The sequence below is a fragment of the Vidua chalybeata genome, chromosome 11 (assembly GCF_026979565.1).
Source record: "Vidua chalybeata isolate OUT-0048 chromosome 11, bVidCha1 merged haplotype, whole genome shotgun sequence".
Taxonomy (NCBI): domain Eukaryota; kingdom Metazoa; phylum Chordata; class Aves; order Passeriformes; family Viduidae; genus Vidua; species Vidua chalybeata.
This window is the reverse complement of record NC_071540.1, coordinates 5,564,815-5,585,932: the sequence shown is the minus strand read 5'-3', so window position 1 is coordinate 5,585,932 and position 21,118 is coordinate 5,564,815. Positions and strand designations below refer to the sequence as shown.

Below are 21,118 nucleotides of genomic sequence, written 5' to 3'. Positions count from 1 at the left end.
AAGTCAGTTGGTGTTGCTGGGGAGAAAAGAGAGAGTATGGCCAGGATACCACTGCTAGTATCAGCATGATTTACAATTACATCAACATGCAATCTTTTGCCATTTTCTTGTTGTTATTATTAGGGGCCTGATATAAATATGTTGAAATGAAGGCTGGAACTACAAATGGGTTTAGATGCAACACTACAGAATGCTGTGTCATGCAGCTTTTTCACATCTTCTCTAATGCAAAACCTGGGTAAGAAGCTCTTTGTAGTAGGATGTGCCATCCAGGTATTATCCTGTTCACTGGGCTAAAACACCTTCCTCACTTCAGCTGAACAAAGCACAAGAGCCTCCTCAGAAGCTTCTTCCCCCCATAAATGACCTGGCCATGCATGACCACAGGTAGGACTGGACACGGGGCTGGCTGGGACAGAGCACCGAGGGTCCTGGGATGGTTGGAACAGCCCTGGGAACTGGGAGAAAAGGAGCCAGAGCCCTGGCACACTGCAGTGGGATTCAATCACTCTGTCCTAGATCTCTGGCAAGTGTTTAGGGTTGGAATTGCTGCAGAAAGCTGATGCACCACAGGGAGCCTTTGTTCTGCATCCCTTGAGGCATGTTTGGAGAAGAGCGGTCACACGCAGGAAGGGACACACCACTAAAACTGACCTAAGATTAGCTAGCTAATGAAATTCACAATTGGTCAAGCCAAGATTTTTTTGCCCAAAAGCAAAAACTTAAGGACCCTGAAAAGCTTTAAAAGTTGAGAAAAGTGAGAACCCAGAACTTTGGCATGTTTGCCACCTACCACACGGCTGCTGAACAGCAACTCAAAACACTGCAGGTTTAGACTTAAAATTTACTGGGGCAGAACCTGAGTCCTCCTGCTTTTCTAGTTCATGGTAGCTCCTTCTACAGTACAATCCAAGAGAAAACACAAATAAACTGAATTTAAAGTTTCTTCCAACCATTTCCTGTTTGTAGATGTTTGGCATTTGCTGGGATTATGGCTAACTTGGTGCCAACATGAACACTCCGCTATTTCAATCTAGTTGGAACAGGATGAGCAAACAGAATATTGTTAAATATCCTTTTGCTGTTTTGGCAAGTAAGAAGCCAGCATTGCAACAGTATTATAACAATACAGTTATGATATAACCATCAGTATTACTGATTGCAAGCTACAGTTTGGTGACTTTTAATTTACATTTTATATAATACAACTTTTAGATATTAACATCCATCTGGAAGCTCTTTAGTTCTTCTGTATCCTCATACTTGAAACATTACATTTTTATCAACAGACATGTTGCTGAAATAATAAATTGTTTCAGTGAGAATATGTTAAATAGTAACTCTTTTTCCTAGTGCTGCACTTAAACACTTATTGCAACAGGAAATTACTTGTTAAAATATACAGAATTGAGGAAAAATACATTTTTTATTTCCCCTAGTATCTAATCTTCTGCTATTTGAAACTTGAACAGTAAGTATTAGTATTTCAGAAGGAAGGTGATAGCTGAGCATTTAGATACATTAACAACTGTGTAAGGCTGTGTAGCACTTTTATATTACAGAAAGTTTTTAGTTCTAATAACACTATTCTGCAGTGTAGGTTGTGTTAGTACTTCAGAAATTTCAGTGAGATTTGTACTGCTGGTCCTGTGCATCATTCCACAAAATGGAAAACTTCAGCTGAGCACACTGACTTACACATACAAATCCATTACATCCATGCACGGGGTCATAAAACACAGGAGAATTAAGATAACTCCTCCCTTCTCAGGGATTTCTAAAGCTCTTCACTGATTATGCCTTCTAAATCATTTCTGTAACTGCTTGTTCTTGTAGAATTTACTTTGCATTGGCCTCTTTACAAGTAGTGGAGAAGCAGAACTGTTATTCCAGGAAATATCTTCCACAGCATCCCCTTTCTTAGAAATGTAAATACATTATCTGCTTTACACAAAAACCTGCACACACTCAACTTGTTTATCTACACTGTAAAATTTCCTGTACATATACAATGTGTTCATTTCAACAAACACACAACATCTAGGATGTGGGAGTGACAAAAGGAAGGCAAATCTATTGCCCGTGGTAAGGCACTTATTTATTTAGTTTTCATTCTTAGTTTAAGCATTCCCCACAAATGCCTTACTGCTCAAAAAATCCAATCCCAAACCCAAAAGAAGTATGGCTGTAAACTGACTTAACAGTAGGAATGTTTAAATATTTGGAGGACTTGATCAGAGGAAGTAAGATAATTCTGTTGGTTCTAAAAAATACTTACAAAACAAAATAAGCACACAGAGCAGACACTGAAAAAATTCCTGATTTCTAGTGTCAATGGCTTCTAAGTTCAGAATGACCAGGATGATTGCTACATCATTTTCTTGCTGTCTCTGAGCATGCTTTCTATGAATTTCATGGCTCTTCCTGCTTGAAATACTAAGTTTTTCAATGAACCAAGGTTGTGCAATGAGAGAGGAAAAAAAAAGCAAAAGCACTGCTGTACTATAAAAGTATGATGGAAAATCAACTAAATCTTGTCCTGAAGAAGTGAACTGTCTCCCTGACCATTCCACGGAATTTGTATGGATTATTGGGATATCAGCCTTCTGTGATTGGACCTGGAATCAGTTTGTTGGTTACAGCTTCACGGGGCATGGTTTTTTCTACAATTACTAAAGACAGCGCAAATAAAACTTACAATCAAGACTTACTGCAGGAGTACGTTGTACCCATTAAGTAGAACAAAGTCTGGCATTGCCGTTATCTTCCAGCTACAAAAGGTCTTTTCCCCCTTTAAACGTTTATGGTGCAGTTAAGCAAGAAATACAGCGGAGCTTAGAATGCTTTGAACAGAACACGAACCTCTAATTTCAATTTTAAAATCACACATATACAGTACTATATCGGGGGGGGGGAGAGGGGTGGTGAGAAATACATTTTAAAAACCACTACAGATAAATTCTAGGGCACTACTTGAGTAAAGCACCCTCCGACAGCGAGACCCTCGGGGGGAGCGCACCCGCTCGGGGCCCGCAGCCCCTTTCCCCCAGGGCCACAGGGCTGGGAGCGCTCGCTGTGCCGCCATGTGCCGGATTTCCGCCGCACGCCCGCCCTGCCCGTTCGAACCGGCGATGGCGAGGCAGCCGGGGCGGGCACAGCCGCCCGTCACAGGCCCGGCCCCCGCCCCGGCTCTCGGTCTCCGCCCGGCAGGGCCGAGCGCCCGGCGCCGCGCCCGCCCCTTCCCCTTTCCCTTCCCCTTTCCCTTCGCTTCTCCCGTCCGTGCCCGCGGCGGGGCCCGGGCGGCTCCCGCAGCAGCGCCGGCAGCAGCGGCCGCAGGTACCGGGGCGCGGGGCGGGGGGAGCCGCGGCGGGGCCGCGCAGGCCGCGGGAGCCCCGGGCCCGGCTCTGCCCCGGCCCGGCTCGGCCCTGCCCCGGGCCCGGCTCTCCGCGGCGGCGGGGCCGGAGGGGAGCTGCCCGCCCCGGCCGAGCCGAGCGCTGCGGCACCGGCGTGCGAGGAGCGCTGGCACCGCGAGCGGGGTGGGGATGAGCGTCTTGCCTTTGTTAATTAATTGTCAGGTGTGCTGCAAAGCCGCTCTTCCAGAACGTGAGCTCGCGTCGTTGCCCGCGTGTTTTCCCGGGTGTGTGAGGAGGAGGCGAAGCTGATCCGCTGCGAAAGCTTTAAACAAAGTTGTGCGGCTGAGGCGTCCGTTGCCCGCAGCGATGCCCGCAGCAGGCGGCTGCAGCAGTGCCGCTCAGGGAGCAGCTGTTGCTGCCGGGATGGAGCGGGTGGTGCCTCCGGGGAGGGATGGATGGATTGTCGCTGACCGCCGCGTGCCCAGGTGACAGCAGCTCTGTGCAGGGACCGTGCGCACAGAGCCGAGAGCGCCTGGCCATCCACAGCGCAGGGGCTGCCCGAGCTTGGGCTGCTGGTGGTCTCAAATTCTACGGCGTGGAAAACATCAAGTACTCTTTTAATGCTGTCCCTAGTTTTTTTATAACGCAAGTGTTCTCTGGCATCATTTTTGCATATTTTGATCCCCTTTTTTGGGTGCTTCCTGAAAGTCAGGTTTTAAATGACTTGCTTCATATTTTAGGCACCCAATTAAAATAGACTGAAAAAACTAATTTTTCTTTGAAGGGATTAGACTTTTTAAAAAGGGGGAGCCTGGTGTGCGTTTTCAGTCAAGGGCTAAAAAACTGAGGGCAGTCAAAATAACGAATCTTTCTGAAAACCTGTTCAAGAGTATGTTAAAAAGTGAACATTAGTCTTTATAATTCTAAGATACTGTTTTCTATAATTTGCTGAGTGAGATTTAAAAAAAAAAACCCTTGCATTTTGATAAAACAGACTTTGTGTACAGAAGATAGACTTTATGTACAGAAGAGTTCTAGAAGTCAAAGTCTGTGATGTCAGTAAGATGTGGTTTTATTTTCACATATTTCACCCAGTATCAAGTGACTGCTTGGGTAGGAAGATGCATTGCTTGTGTGTGTCCATTTAGGAGTCAGGCTGAAGAATAATGAATTAAAGTGACTGACATCATGACAACCATAAGACAGAGAAGGGTTGGAAAAGGCACAGAAGCAGCTGAAGATCAGCCTTCAGAGGAGACAAATGTGAAGCCTGATGGGAAAATTCTGCCTGGTGGGTAATGAAAAGCAAAGTGACATTATGGCTTTTTTGTAGTGTTTTGCTTTTGATGTGTCCTAAGCCCAGCTCAGAGCTAGGCATGTGCCAAATGCATTTCCATACTCGAATATCACCAAAATTAATTGTATGAGACAGAGGGTCTCATGCAGATTGCTGCATGTCAATCTTATCTCTGTTTTAAAATCTTAGTTTAAATTGGTGAGACCAGTTTTTTCAATTTATTATTGGTGACACTCTATCACCTTGTACATAGCCATCCAAAGTTCTTCAAAGAATCCCAGTCCGCATCATGGGTAACATAAAAGGATTTGAAGACAACTGATGAAATGTACTTAAAAATAGGCAGGTTGCATGTAAAATCTGAATTTAACTGCAAACTTCTGCTTTTTAATTTATAGGACACTGGTTAGGTAAATTTTAAAGAGAGTCATTAAGTGTCTTAATTCCAGGATCTGTTTACATAATGAAATTCTGACATTTTTGTATATGGAATTAAAGCTTTAGAGCTGACAAAGTTCCTTGGTTTTGGGGGATTTTTAGATTAACTTATTTTAAGGGATATTTTGATCTAAATTCTAAATGTTTCTCTGAATTTGGGAACATGAACAGAAAGTTCTGTTGATGTTTCTGCACAAACACAAACTGGGCAAGTGGTCATAGTTCTCCTGCAGCCCAGCCCTCAGTTCCATGGAATTGCAGAGTTGGAACCCTTAAGCAGATGTCCCACACAGTATAAAATAGCCATTTCAAAGACATAATTCCAGATCAGTAATCCATACTGAACCTTACATTAACATTGAAAATACAAAAACCCCAGGAACGTAAGTGCACAGTGGAGGCCTGGAGGTCAGAACACATCATCCCATCCCTGCCCTGCTCCTGTGTCAGCAGGGGCCCATCTGCAGTTCAGAGCATGACACCATCATCAAAGGCTGCTTTGGCTGCTGCTCAGTCTCTTTGTGGGTATTTAGTGAGGATTCTGACCCTTCACTGTTGTTTTTTTACAAAAACTGAGTAATTCCCCCCCTCCCCCAAAGGCAGCTATTTTTAGACCTTTCTTGTGAATTTCTTGCTTTGTCATCAGTCATGCTGTATTGCTTGAATTTAAAAAGTTCTGGAAGATATTTCAATTCAGATTTACAAATTAGTTATGGCATTGAGCTAAACTTGTATAGGATCATTGTGTTCTTAAATTTAAAGTATACCAACTAAGGCACACTTTATTTCTCTTTGTACATAATTAAAATTCTCTGATTTTCCTATATGAGAAAATAAAAACAAAAGATGTGTTAAAACCAGGTGTTGTGTTACCTGCAGAATGTAAACTGTAGTAGCAAAGGCAATGGATAAATGGCTTTCCAAAATCCCTATAGTTTCAATAATATGTTTCACAGTTACAGACTGAAATATTTTTCTTTCAAGATCCTCCAGGTAGAAAGGTGTGGAACATACTCTCGATAACTATTGGTGGAATTGTTGCCATCTCTCTTGGACTTCTTACTTCTGTTTATGTGGCTACACTGCATGAAAATGACCTGTGGTTTTCCAATATCAAGGTAATAATAATTGTGGAGTGTTAATATGAGCATTAGTTGAAATTTCTTTTTTTTTTTTTATTTGTCTTGCAACCCGCTCAAGACCAGAATATTCAATTTTTAAAAATTCAATTTAAAAAAAGCTGTGCTTCCCTTCCCACCATACTTCATCAGTTCTATAAATACCTGTCCCCAATTTTTTCTCTAAAAATATTTCTAGAGAGCTCCTGCCTGAGTTGTAGCTATGGTTCTTCCAAAAATTGATCTTTATCTACAATAGAATTTCAACATTTTACTGTATGTTTTTCTATAATCATCTTAGTTTTATCCAAAGCAATCTAAAATTAAAATAGAAACCAACAGTTAAAAGAAAAAATATGCAAAATCCTGGCACACAGTTCCTGAACTGTATTTCCACTGTTGTAATACTATTTTGTGGTGCAGTTTAGGGACAGTCTCTTGGTATTCAAAACTAATTTTATATAATGTCATCCTAAATGTGCAAACCTCAAAACATGTTTCTGCCATTCACTAATGTCAACCCAACTATTCCCAAGACCCAGGACTGACTAGTTTTTTCATAGAATCACTGCAGAGAAAATAATGCAGCTGTACCCACAGCTAAATTTAACCAGAGAAAAGAACAGGTGAGTCATTTCCCTTTCAAATGCCTAAGATCCATTCTGCCAGGTCTTGGTATTGTTTTGTTCAAAGAGTACATACATTTAACTGGAATACTTGCCTTGCAATATGTCTTTTCTATGCTACACACTTTTTGTGGCCCAGAAACATTTGTATTCCCCTAATACAAATAATTTGCATTTCCTGCAACAATTGCTGTTATATTATACATATAATACTGTGTTGTGCCCACACTTATCTTCCATTGATTGTATAGAAAGATTGTATTCAACAGATTGAAGGTGCACCTTGGGTTTGCCTTTTCCTTCCAAAAGCAAGCAGTGAATAAATTCAAGGTGGTGTGTATTTCCAAGTACAAGCAGGCATGGCCTTGTGGCAATGTATGAACATAATGGATACATCTTTTTTATTCTGTCAGACTGACCCAGAGGAGCATAGAGCTGACTGAAATAAGCAGTTCTGTAGTTATAATTAAGTTGTCCCCTCAATGGGTGAAACAGTCGTTTTATTTGACAATTACTGTTTTCATTTTAAGTACACTGGAATGCCACTAGATATCAAAACTGAAATAAACCCCTCTAGTTTTTTGTACTCTGGATTCTATTGTCCGTGTAGCTGTTATTTCATCCCATGGAGGTGATGGATAGCTGGTAACGCTGCAACAAGAGCAATTTCAGCCAATTTGATGGAAAGGTTCTAAATAACATTAAGTTCATCTAGCAGCAGGGTAAAGGAGAAAGAGCTGCAGACACTCTCTGGTCTCACAGTGTCCCTTCTTTAGAGGGGTGTGATCTCCACCAGAGCATGCATGTGCAGACTACACAGTGTTCATTTTAAACAAAATACTGCTTTAGGAGTAGTAGGGGAAGAGAAGAGTGCGTATGAAGAGTCTGAAATCTCCTGCAAAGCTGAGGCAGGAAGGCTCATCCCTGTATCTGTAAAACAGTCCACAGCTGTGTCTGTGCCTGTGTGTAGGACTGTGGGCTCTGCAGGGGTATGTACATGTTTTCCAGCACTTCTCAACTGGCTAATCTTTTCATTATAGCACATACTATATACTAAGAAAGATCAGACCCTCAAAAAACACATGGAAAATAAGTGGAAAAGGTGTTTTCTTCTCTAACATTTTATAGTTTGGCCAAAGCGTATAATTTTGCAGGTATCAACTGAACTTTCTGAAAAGTTTGAAGAGTGTAAGTTTTATTTTAGTTCATACCCCTGCCCAGATTCTGGGAAAGGAGAACTGCAGTCTAATCCTTGCCCCACAATTATTGCATGCCTTGCTGCGTAGTGAAATGCAGAGGTAGTCTCATTTCATTATATTTTCATTAAACATAACATAGAATAAATGGATACATTCCAAATGCACATCCAGCGTTTCATTAACCCCCATGCCTATGAAATACAGTAGAGCATCACCACTGCTCTGCAACATAGAAAAGAAAAATTCTAAATCAGTTCTATTTCCATATATTTTAAACAACTGACTTCAGTCACCCTTAATTGGCTGTAAATGGGGCAAATTTGAGGATTTATGTTGCTGAAATCTGACACAAAAATTATATAACTGTGTATTATTCCCCTTAAGTTTGTTCCTTTCATCCAGTCAGGTACAGTTAGTCAGATGATAAGAATTCATGCCCAGAAGGGTCTGTGTAGCAACTTAATTAATACAGAGATGTAATGGGAGACCTGTTTTGTCATCTTTTCTTTTATATGAGGGTACTTTTCTATTTGAGGAAGGTCTGCAGTGTTTTTATGGCACTTTTGCACCAGGCAGATGTTTGTACCTGCACCTTTTAGATGCAAAAGGTGGAATTTTGGTTCTGAAGACCCTACTGATAAATGAACACCACAACTGCATATTTAAAAAGTAGGCAGTTGTACTCAACCCTAAAAATTGGAAGTAAAATGAGTTTATTATGCAAAGTCATGATTCCTAGCTCCTAAATAATTGGAGTCAGGACTTGCAGACACACTTGCAGTGATTGCCTTTCTGTAATTTCAATTGCAATTCATCGAAAGCCAGTTCAGATTTGGGTGTCTTCCAGCAATGGTTCACCCAAGTAGAAAAACTGTCTGGTCGTTGTTAAACTGTTTTGCTGTATTTTGAATATGGCTTTCAACAGTGCATTGATTTCAGCTGCTGCTCTGTGTGTGAGTCTTGTTCTTGTTTGCTGGTAAATGTGCCTGCTATTATCCATTAGCCATGGTCACAGGAGAAAGATGTACAATTGTTCTTACCAGAAAAACTGAAAAAGCACATCTTGAAGAGTGGTTTATGCAATGAAGGAAGTACACAATTGCTCCTTTTTTATTTCAAGACTTCCTGAAAGAATGACCAAAAACAACCAAACCAGAAAAGATTCTGCATATAATGACACCTAGTCAGGAGCTGTGTTTGTGTCCCCTTCCAGCAGGGTTCACAGGTTATAATGACTTAAATTGATCAACTAATTTTGAAGAAAAATTTTTGAGTTCCTTCTCGTATACATTAAACCAACAAACATTTCTGTTTTTGATGGTGGAAGTCAAAACAGATTTCTTATCCAAAAATCCTTCTCAGTTTTCTGTAAATGTTCTGGCATAACACATCTGAAATGGCTTGTCTATTTTCAGTGATTTTCAGTAGCAGTTTAGTGGCTGCCCCTCCAGTGTAGCATCTTTTGGGAACACAATCTGCTATGCAAATAACAAAATGGGGGGCCACCTCTCCTGTCAGCCATTGCTTGCTCAACTGCAAATTCTGAAGCCACTTTGAAGAGGAATAAGCTAAGGCCACAGAGCAAATTAATACTGTAAGAAAAACAGATAAACTTCAGAGCATTCATTTCTTCTTCATCCCTTCTGAGTAAGCATTTAGATACTGATATTGATTTTTCCTTTAATAAAATTGCTGCTTGCAGGAAGTCAGGAATGAAAGTGTAAGATCGTAAGTCTTTCAGGATAGGAATGCCAGGATTTAGTCTGTGAAGTGCTCATATTTTCCCTTTTTACATTTCAAATGCAAACCCAGAGGAGCTGTGGCTGCCCCTGGATCCCTGGAAATGTCCAAGGCCAGGATGGAGACTGGGGCTTGGAGCACCCTGGGATAGTGGCACTGGATGGGCTTTCAGGTCCCTTCCAGCCCCAAACAAAATGATTTTATGAAGAAAAGCAGGGAAACAGGTATTGAGAGCTGCACAAAGTGAATGCTCAGGCATGAGGGGAAGGAGGGCATGCAGGACTTTGGCAGTTCTTTTGCACAGAAGTGCCTGTCGAGGTGTTAGGGGTGCTTCTACTCTGGATCACATCTGATCTGGAACATGCCCTCAAACAGATGGGCTTGAGGTTAACCAGCCAGGAGAGCTTTCAAAGGATTAAATACATTTGCTGAAGGCTTGTTCTCAACTGGGAACATTGACAGCAGCTGTGTGTTGAGAAAATTTTCAAATCTTCCTGGTCTTAAATTGAAAAGTAATAAATAGTTTCAATTACACAAATTTTGTTTTAGCTATCTCAAAAAAAAAAAAAAAAAAAAGAAAAGTAATTGGAGCTTTATTTATGCTCATTATTTATAGAAAAACTCAACTCAGACTCCGGCTGCTTGCTCAGCATTCTGAAGGACTTGCTTAAGGAGTTTGAGGAATCATAAGATCTAAAATTTTGCACTGCCCTTGAGAGAAAGTCCTTTTTATTTGGTTGTGAAAGCTTAATATTATTAGGATACAATTGCATAAATTGAAATAATAAGAAGCTCTCTGTGTGTCCCAGAGGAATGTGTTCTTTATTTTTCCCTTGGAACAGCGATAACTTCTTTGTTGCAGCCTCACAAAGGGAATGTACAGACAGATAAGGATGTGCTCTCACAATGTTTACCCATAAGTCTGTATGTTTTTATTGACATGGAATGCTAGGAAAAGTATAAATTGCTGTAGAACTGGAAAAGTATTTTCAGTGAATAAAACAGATGTTATCTTAGCATGAAACAGATGTAAAACTCACTAGTGTTTGTCTCATAAAGTATAGCATTTGGTTGAATACAGCTGGTGCCAGGATTACAAATTAATCATGTTTGAATGCATTTTTGCTAATTAGATCCCCCTCTGTGTCTCTTCTCTCCCCACTAATAAATTCCAAATGTTAGCATTCCCTTTTGTTTTTTTTTTTTTCTTTATGAGCATTTAAGAGTCAGCCACTTTTTGGTATTAGAAAACTTTCCAGTAGTGATAAATTGAAACTAGAGCTTGTTTAAAATCCAGCACTCTCAATTTGCTAAGTGTGTGGCTTTTGGTATGATGATGATTTATATGTCACAGGGCAGCTGTGAGAGTTTAATTCTGAACTTAGATTGAATCACTTGTGGTTTTATCTATTGGCTTTTCTCAGACCAGAACTAATATTGGTTTGTCAACAATTGACTCCAATAAAACACATGCTTTGAGATAAGAACCTGTACTGGGCAGCAGAGGAGAGAAGAACATGATCTTTTTGTCAAGCTTTATGTTAGCTCTGAAATAGAATTGATTCTGCTCCAACATGAGAGTTGGGACTGTATGAGAAAGTTGAAAGTCTTGGGGTTCTGTGCAAGGTTGCATTAACAAGAATGGCATTCATAAAAGTCTCTGAAAAAGTACTATTCTGTTATTTCAGTAACATTCTTTTGTACAGAAAGATGAATTCAAAAGGTCATTTTTATAAATCACACAATTTTTTTACTGACTTGCATATACCACATACAGGGATTTCACTGGATTTTCAAACCTCAGTATAAACTTTTTCTAACTGGATAGAGACCTTTTCTAACTTACTGCTTAGGAAATACATTTGCTGGGATGTTACCCTACAAACTACTAAAAAGATCACTAATAATAGAACAGTGCTGTATAAGACAATTGTTAGTTCTCAGCAGATTGCTTGTTCATGCCATCTTTGTTTTAATGTGGTTGCCCAAAGCTGTGGATTTGTTAAATTTCATTAGGTCTTCACAACTAATGAGGTAACAAAAGGAAGTGCATTCCAAAGCAAAGAGCTTTCAGATCTTAGTAGACCCCACCTGCTGCAATATCAGCCAAGAAAAAGGCATAGTTTGAAATGTACCTGGTTTGAAGTGTACCTAGGTTAAATAATTTGAACATTTTTAACGAGAAATAAGTTCACCACGCCCTAAGCCAAGTAGAGTGTCCCTTTCCCTTTCACCTGTAATTTAAGAGTGAGAGCAATGCCAGCTGGCTTCCTGCGAGAAGCAATGTTGAACAAATGGGCAGCAGCATCCCCTGCCAGCTGAAATATCCCTGGCACCATGGTGCAGCCCCCACATAGCACACTGAATTAATTGAGCCTTGAGCTGGCAAAGCCATGGAACACAAAGGGATGACTACAGCTGGGAGAAAAGGTTAAATGCACAAAGCAGGGATATGCAGCTTTACAGTCCAGCTGTGGGCCACTGTGCCAATCTAAGCTTGTCATATTGCAAAAAAATAGTGAAATGCCCAAAATATTTCCAAGCAGCGTATCAGAATCACAAAAAGCTTGTACATTTCCCCACTTAAAAGAGTCATTTACACCCCAGCCATTTGCCTCTCACCCTAATTTGTCCATGTATGTTTACCTTTAGTTGAACTAAGTTGCTTAGAATGTGAAACCCAAGGACTGAAGTGTCTCTGGAGGTCAGTTTCTCTGGTGCTGCAGGAATTGGAGTTGAAGGCAGCTCTGGATGATGGTGAAAAGCAAATGAAAAGTGAATTTACTGTTGAACTTCACTTGCAGGAGGTCGAAAGAGAAATTTCATTCAGAACTGAGTGTGGACTTTATTATTCCTACTACAAACAGATGATTCAGGCCGCTTCCATACAGCAAGGTATTGTAAACTGTAAAGTAAGTTTTGCAGCTGACTATTTGTAGGTTTGGTTGGGTTTTTTTTTTTCCCAAATATAATTGAGAACAAGGCATACCATAACTATGAAAGATAGTGTAATAGTTGTACTGGAGACAGATTTATTCTGTTCCTACGCCAGGGAACCACTAAGTTATGGACATAATAAATTTCACAGTGATGTATTGATTGCTGTGCCACACCTTCACATGCCGTTGAAGGCAGTCACTTTGAGGGACAGCTTTCATATCTGTTCAGGTTTCAGCTTGCTGGTTTATTCAGTTTATTACTTTAATTTTTTTTTTCTTCTCTTGTTTAATTTGAGGCATGAGCTATTTCTGGGAAGGGGCAATGTTTTTTGCTGTATTCCTGGACAGTAAGTGACACAAGGAGCAGCTTTCAAGGAAATCATATACAGTGATGGGGCTTTCTCAGACAGTCTCAAGTTTTTTAGATATTTAGCAGTTTCTCCTTAGCAACTTTGCTTATACTACACATTTTTCAATAATAACTTCACCTGTGATTAAAGTAGTGCCAAGAACAGTTCTCAGGATCCAGAATGTACTGCAGATTCTATGCTGGGGATGGAAGTATAAAAATAAATGTTTTATACACTACTAAATATATAGTACTTGAATTAGCACTGTGAGTCACATTTGAAGCAGGGAAGCTGAAGACCTCAGAAGGTCATGTTGATTCAGAGGTAATATGTTCTGAATCGTTGACTCAAAGTTTGCAGTGTCTGATGAGAAATCCTAAAATACCTTTGAAAAAGTTATTCACTGTTCAAATGAAGATGGAGGGGGAAAATGACAATCTCCTATTTCAATTTCTCTTTATCATTAAGGTTTACATGGTTTAGTATATGACAATAAAACTGAATCTGTGAGGACAATTAACATACTTGAAAGAATGAATGTTTACCAGGAGGTGTTTCTCAGCATTCTGTATAGGATTCTTCCAATTCAGGTAGGCATTTATTTATGGCTTTAGATTGTAAGTGCATTATGAAGATTGCGCAGTGCATCATAGCTCCCCTTTGTAGATATTTTCAAATTAGAAATATTCCTGATACCTTTTTAATTTGTAAAAGCAAAACCTAATTCATACTAAGTATAATCCCCCCCCCGCCCCGAGTGCTTTAATGTCAACATCAGTATTCTTGTGTTTTACAGCAATACCTAGAGCCTGTTTATTTTTATATCTACACTTTGTTTGGACTTCAGGCAGTTTATGTCATTGCTCTGTATGTAACAAGCTGGCTTCTTAGTGGAACATGGCTTTCAGGGTTGTTGGCAGCTTGCTGGTATATTACAAACAGGTAAGTGAGATGAAACATTTAATCTTTCTAAAATTTTACGTAGTTTCAAAGGTAAGGCATTAAAACTTTAACTGCATGATTAATTGGACAAAACATGAAACTATTAGCCAGAAAATGGAAAGCATGTTTAAATAACAAAAAATAATTAGAAAATAATCAGATATCAGACTGGGTTTTTAACGATTCTGGAAGTTTGAGTAGAAAATTTTGTCTTAAAGTAGTCTCTGAAAGTGGACTACATCTTTCAGATGTGTCTGGAGCTCCAGGTGATGTACCCTGTCTTATCCAGCCTAGGATCTCTCAGGTGTTAAAACATGTGCATGAAAGCCCTTCAGGTGCCTCCTCACTGCCTCACACCTGCCTTCAGGGGTTCCTTCCACAACCTCAGCTCATCTGATATTCAGCTTCTCTCTCCCCTTACTCCTGTAGCTACCTCCTGCACTAAGCCTCAGAGAAAAAACATGGTCATTGAGCTGTTCTAGTGCTTTATCACTTAAAGAATTTTCAGTTTGGAGATAAAAACCTAAGAACTGGCTTTATGCCAGAATTAAGGTGCTGGCATGAAGCTCAGACTGGTGACATTGGCTGTTACCTGTGTATTACTCAAGAAAATAAAAGTACAGTCATGGTTCTACCAGAAATGTTTGATATGTTAATGAGCAGCTCTAAAGGAATTTATCTGCAAGCACATACACTACAGAATAATTACAGGTGTATGGAGGCAAGATGTTTCTTTCTCCAAATATAAAAGTAATTAAAAGCCACATGCAATGTGCAGTATTTCACACATTTCTTTCATGAGGTCATCTCTTCCATTTATAGAACATCTGGAGCAAATTTGTCCATCTTTCTAATAACTGGTGAAGAGTGAGAGCTTGTTTGCTTTATGCAATATAATAAGTGTATAGAATGGATTTGGATAAAGATTTTCTGTCCAGATTAATTACATCTGAGGCTACTGAGTAATTCCATTTAGACACGTTCTTTCTCCAGCTAAGCATGTATCAGATATGTTGCCTACTTGCCTTTTTAGCAAATATTTTCTCTCCACCAGGAAAAAGAGAATTCTTTGGTTTTAGCTTTTAAATCAGGTTTTGCAAATGACCCTTCTTTGGGGAATTCTTCCATCACATACTTCGTATGTTCAAAAGCTTAAAAAAAATGACCAAAAGCTCATAAGCAATTAAACTGTCTTCATGCTCAAGTCATTGGGATCACAGTGAAAATTATATCCTGTTTATATTCTCACATGTGCATTTGCAAACCAAAAAATGAAATAATGTGACCTGTGGTGTGGAAATACACAGCTGGATTTTGAGAGTGCTTTTAGTTTGGGGTGTATTTGTCATTTCTAAATTACCCAGCCTGTGCTTTATAAGATGTAATCCATAGTATATTTTTTTACAGTTAGTGAAGCTGAAATACATCATTTGAGATGGAGAAACAATGGATAACTTGCAGAACCTTAATAGTGATTTAATTTCAGAGCCAGGTGTGTTGAAGGAATTGGAGTGTAGAGCCTCCATTTTTATAAATAAGGAGTTAAAATAGCAGAAAGATGCTTGTCATTGCAAGCTGTCTGTCACCAAGTGTTTTCTTGATTTTAAATTTGTGAAACTCTCTGTTTTGTACAGAGTAGATACTACAAGGGTAGAATTCACCATTCCTTTAAGGGAGAACTGGGCACTGCCATTCTTTGCTGTTCAGATAGCAGCCATCACATACCTACTCAGAACTCATTTACAGCCTGCTCAACAAGTGAGTATTTCTGCCAAGTATGACACAATAAACTCAGTAACAGAGAACTGTCCTGACTTCAAGAATAAAGCAAATGGGTGATACAGTTTCTTGACCAACAGTTAGGTAACCACTCCTCATTTTGATCAACTGCTATTTATACCACAGTAAAACAGGTATTGCATTTTAATCTGGGGGTGAAACTATCTGAGATCTCACTGTTTGCTTGCAGATGGTATTACAGTGATAAAACACAGGCATAAGTCAAGAATTTGTAACTCTAATAAAATGTTTGTTATCCTCCAAGCTGTTATTTTAGTTAGAAGATTCAGTGTTTTAAAAGTGGTTTAAAATAAAACCAGATTAAGGTGGGCTTTGGTTTGGTTTCTTGGAGTTTCTTTTTGCTTGATTTTTTGTGTTTTAACAAAGAAAACTTTAAAATAAAACTTTGTTCCCTCCTTCCAGAGGCTCACACTGATGGCTGTATTCATAGCAACGTTTCTCTTTAGCTTGACTTGGCAATTTAACCAGTTCATGATGCTGATACAAGCATTGGCATTGTTCATACTGGACTGCTTGGACATGCTTCCCACAGCAAAGGTAACTTTCTTTTTGGAGAGAACCTACTTTTGTTTCTTCGTCTTCATAAAGGCAGCAGTTTTGAAGGTGTTTTCCTAACCAGTGGCCTGAATGCCCAGAGGAATACAGGTAATGCTGTGTGCCTTGTGCTTTGAAGTAATCACAGTGTATAAACCCTGCAAGTGTAAAAGTGCATGATGGAAGCAACACCATTTCTGGTTTTTGTTCACTTAAACGTAGTTCATGTCTATTTAATTTTTGTCTACTTTTGTTTAGACACTATTTGACACTTCCAAACAGCATCCTAACAGTTGATCTGATACCACTTTAGTATGGCCAGCTTTAGCATGGCCTCTCGAAGTTGCCAGAAGCAAAAAGTACCAAGGAAATCTTTGTGTAAGCCGAAGTCAAAGCAGTGTATGAATTTTGCCTCAAGCATTGTGCATCCTCTTTGCCAGTCAGGGCCAAGCTCTGTGCAGAGGAGGAGGATGCAGAACACCAGGTTGCTGGGGAGAAGCAGTTGTCTTGCCTGCATTGACATTCACCACAAAATAACAGCATTGCCCCTGCTGTGTTGCTGAGCTGGATAAGCCAGAAAATAAACCAAGCCTTACTAAGAAGGTCAGGGATTATTGACAGTCAATCTTAAAAAACAGAAATGTACCGTAGAAGATGAAAACACTTTCTTTGACATAAACATTGCTGTGAAATTCTACTAAGATCATTTTAGGCATGGTGAAAGCTTGCACTGGTTGAAAAAGGTTCTAACTTTAAGAAAGGTTACAGGAGGATGAAGAGTAATTAATGTAAATTCATTTTAAATTTGAAGCAGACTTGAACTTTACTTCTTGTATTAATTTAACTGAAAATGAGTATGGTGCCTGCATATCAAGTTAAATGTGACTTACTTAAGTTTCTGAACTCTTCATTATATCAGCAGCTGCAAGCTGAAGTCAACATTTAATGTGACTGCTCAGCTGCCTTAAAAGTCAGCAAATTACCAGCTTCATCCTGAGTTACTCCAAAAGAGACTCACCACACCGTGTCTGTACTCATTTTCAGAACAGCACTGCTTAGAATTCTTGGAGTTTACTGGGCTCTTAGATACTGATTTACACCACTGCTGTAACACTAGACTGAACTTGGGATCTTTGTGTGAGGTAAAATGTATATTATGGTACCACTGTGTCAGAAAATCAGCTGGGGTTTGGTGTTTACATTGAGCTGAACACTGATCAGAGTTTAGCATAACCCAGAAGGGATTATACTGAACTATTTCTGAAAAATTTGAGAAGGCAGGTGATGTTTGTTTGCTGAACTGCACTGAGCCATAACTCTGTAGTCATAAAGACATCACAGAGGCTACAGAAACACTTCTTGGACTAAAGGAAATAAAAACATCTTCAAGATATTAGGTAATTAATATTTTCCTCACACTGTAGTTATAATCAGCTATAATCAGCAATTAGTCTCCTTGATTAGAGGATCAGGCTTCCTTAAATATAAAATGGGCATACAATATTAACCTAAGTAGTTCAAGACATAAATATAAAATGGATACAGTAATGGCTTTAAATGTAATTATTTACTGCAAGATGATACATTATTTGCAAAAATAATTGATGTTGAAATAAATTATAAATATAAAAATTCTAAATTATAATTATTTATATTATTTATAAAAAGTATAAATTATATTCAGAGAAAAGCACCTATGATTGTAAAGTTTTGTAGACAGAAAAATCTCATTATTGTTACAGGTTACATGGCTCTATATCATTCAGATTTCTGGGTTACTGCTGGTCTGTGTCCTACAGTTCTTCAATTCTATGATTCTTGGATCATTACTTATAAGTTTTAATGTTTCTGTCTTAATAGCAAGAACAATCCAGGTAGGTACCAAAATACTTCTGTAGTACTAAATAAGGAGCATTTTTATATATGTATGTGTGTGTGAATGAGTAATTTAGATGCATTATAATTTTCATTTAGTAATACCAATTAGAGGAATTACTATAGCATACAGCAACCCAAACATTGCCTGATCAAATAATGATTTCCATTACACTAACTGCAGCTTAACCAAGCACATCAGACATCATAATTCTATGATTGCTATTAACATTAATGATTGTGCAAGCTGCAGATTGGATCCTGAAAAAACAATTGCATAAATGGACTTTACACCTGTTTCAGCAGGACTTGGCTTGCATTTATGGATCTGCCTCCAACAAAATAATCTGTAACAACTAGGACAGCTAGGCTCGTGTCGAATTCAGCTTCCTGAAATCCATTGCTTCTTTCTAAGATTAGTTTTTTTTACTGTAGTTAGAGTGCTTTTTTTTTCTGATTCTGGCATTGGTGACAGCCTCTGACCACAAGAAAGGAGTTTACAGGGCCATTCCTATTGTCTGCAGCTATTCCCAGTTACCTGTGAGCAGCTCGTCTGGATCTGGAGCTTGTAATTGGAAAATTGCTCAAAACCCTATCAACTGACAGAGCCAGAAGATCCTTTCTCATGTTTAGTGGAAGGTGTAATGAGTAGGTATTTCAAAAGGCACACAAGATTGTGGAAATTAGGGAATAAGTTCTGTAAGTACACTAGGGCTGCTGCCAAACAAAGGCTTTTTCGTTGCTTCCAAAACTCTGCCAGATCAGAGCTTTTATGACATTGTCCCTTCAGTTTTGTGCAAGAAGTATATCTTTATTCTGGCTACTTGTTTCTGTGTCCATTTTTGCTTAAATGACCCTAATGCAAATTTGGTGCTGCTCAGGATTAGCAGATCACAGTTGTTTAAAATAGCCTGTAATGATTTTGTTCCAAATACATAAAAAAAAAAAAAAAAGGACTGAAATACTAATATTTTCTTCTTTGTAGAAAAACCTAAAAACGGGTGGCTTGCTTAATAGGCTTGGGAAACTTATCCTCCATGTTCTACTAGTCTTGTGCTTGACTCTCCTAATAAATAAATTCATTAAGGTAGGCAAATAATTTTTAATATCAAAAATTATGCATTGTATTATGTTAAAAGCTATTTGTTAACCATCTGCAGGAATATCATTGAATAAAAACTGCAGTGAGATTTTTCTGCATCTCAGAAACTGCATTTTAGAAATTAAAGATGGTTTTGCTAATCTTTGGTATATGGATTTGAAAATCACTTCATAAATTAACACCAAATAATTGGTGTTAACTTGAAGCTCACCTGTAATTTTATATCAGTTGTAGATCTATACTGTTGAGCATTTGCAAAGTTTTTCACTGAATTTTCTTTTCAGTTAATGCAGTTAAAACTGAATGCTTCTTTGATTGCAAAGCACCCATCCTAGTACGCCTGTGTTGCTTTACAGTTTCATTTAAATGAAAAAAAAAAAGCTATTTATTGTGTGACATTTTTGATATTTAAAATATAATTTCCTTTCTCTTCCCCCCTTTGTAGAAAATTCTTAATCTTGAGTCAGATGAGCATATATTCAAATTCCTGAAAGCAAAATTTGGATTTGGAGCAACAAGGTACGATTTAGCTGCAGTTTTGCTTTTTTGTTTAACTTCTTTAATTGAAGCTTTCAGGTTGTTTCTATTTCAAATGTGTGCAATAAATCAGTTTTACCTTATCCTTACGTCATACTTGCCCTAAGAATAATCTGCACAATTGTGACTATAATTTCTTGAGAAGAAAGGAAACTTTGATCCTTTTTGACATCAAGTTATGAAATACATGATGGACAAAGGTGTTTGTTTTTTTTTTTTAGAGATTTTGATGCTAATCTGTATCTTTGTGAAGAAGCCTTTGGTTTGCTACCTTTAAATACTTTCTCAAGACTCTCCAGTACATTACTTTTTTACGTCTATGGATTTGTTCTCTTCCTTCTGACAGTAGCAGCTGTAATTGTTGCCTTTCGGAACCTCAGGTAAATACAGTTTTAAGAAAATTCACATTTTTATCAATTTTCTTTTCTTCAGCTGGCTGAGGAACTGACAGGTGAACACAGCAGCAAATACAGCATTGTTTTGCATAGCTACTGAGGAGTGGGGTGTATATGAGAAAGAAATCAGGCAGAATAAGTAACTTCCAGTTGAAGCTAAAAATGTAACCAAGGAACATCCTTCCCTAGATTCAGTCAAGCTCTTTGCTGCTGAAGTTTTGCACTATGTATAATGTTGGTTGGGTTTTTTGGGATGAGGAGGAGCAGGGGAGGGATGTTTTTATCTAAAACATTGTTTGTTTCTTTAGTCCATCCCATTTTCCCTGTGCAGCGCACTCCAAAACACAGATTTCCCAGGTGTTACCCTCAAACTGCCCAGAAATGAGCTGGAATAGTCTGTGCTGAACTTTGTGATCTGTGGGAAGGGGCAGGAGCTGTAACTGTGCATCACTGCTGGCAGTTCCCAGAGCTAATCTGTGGGATTCTGAGGCATCTACAGAACACAGAAGAAAATCAGACAGAAATGTTATTTTTCAAAAAATGGTTCGTTATAGAGCTCTCAGTTTTACTTGTACAACCAGGGCAAAAGGTAGAAGGGATCATATAAAACTTGATTAAGCAAAAATTCAAGGAGTGTCACCTCACTAGTGTCACTATCAGAGATTTTAGGGAAGACTGGATAAAAAGGAGGGAGAGCAAGAGAAAGGGAGAGTATCCAAGACATTCCAAAACTACGTTATGACAATTGCATAATACAGTAGTAACTGTCAAATGTCAGTCATCTGTAAATAATTCTGGTACTATTCAACCAGCCTCTTTAAAAACTTACTGGATCAGTCAATTTTAAAAATAAAGATTCTGCAGCTCTTATTT

The 21,118-nt window shown here is 38.8% G+C and overlaps 1 protein-coding gene across 7 annotated transcripts in view; it reads left to right on the top strand.

Annotated features, from left to right (window-relative positions):
* Positions 1-3,132: 3,132 nt before the first annotated feature.
* The window catches only part of DPY19L3 (dpy-19 like C-mannosyltransferase 3), a 51,682-nt gene continuing 33,696 nt past the window's right edge, over positions 3,133-21,118 (top strand). For 3 of the 7 annotated variants that reach the window (XR_008432923.1, XM_053953307.1, XM_053953306.1), the window contains exons 1-12: positions 3,133-3,336; positions 4,502-4,644; positions 6,073-6,206; positions 12,576-12,666; positions 13,529-13,650; positions 13,857-14,002; positions 15,637-15,760; positions 16,205-16,339; positions 18,079-18,210; positions 19,197-19,298; positions 19,759-19,832; positions 20,072-20,230. Coding sequence is in view for 6 of the 7 variants with exons in the window: in XM_053953307.1 (XP_053809282.1) it covers positions 4,542-4,644; positions 6,073-6,206; positions 12,576-12,666; positions 13,529-13,650; positions 13,857-14,002; positions 15,637-15,760; positions 16,205-16,339; positions 18,079-18,210; positions 19,197-19,298; positions 19,759-19,832; positions 20,072-20,230 (1,322 nt within the window). In the remaining variant the exon portion in view is untranslated. Of the gene's footprint in view, positions 3,337-4,350; positions 4,409-4,448; positions 4,645-6,072; positions 6,207-12,575; positions 12,667-13,528; positions 13,651-13,856; positions 14,003-15,636; positions 15,761-16,204; positions 16,340-18,078; positions 18,211-19,196; positions 19,299-19,758; positions 19,833-20,071; positions 20,231-21,118 lie in introns of those variants that run through there. The other 4 variants (XM_053953308.1, XM_053953302.1, XM_053953303.1 and 1 more) reach the window with 4 other exon arrangements.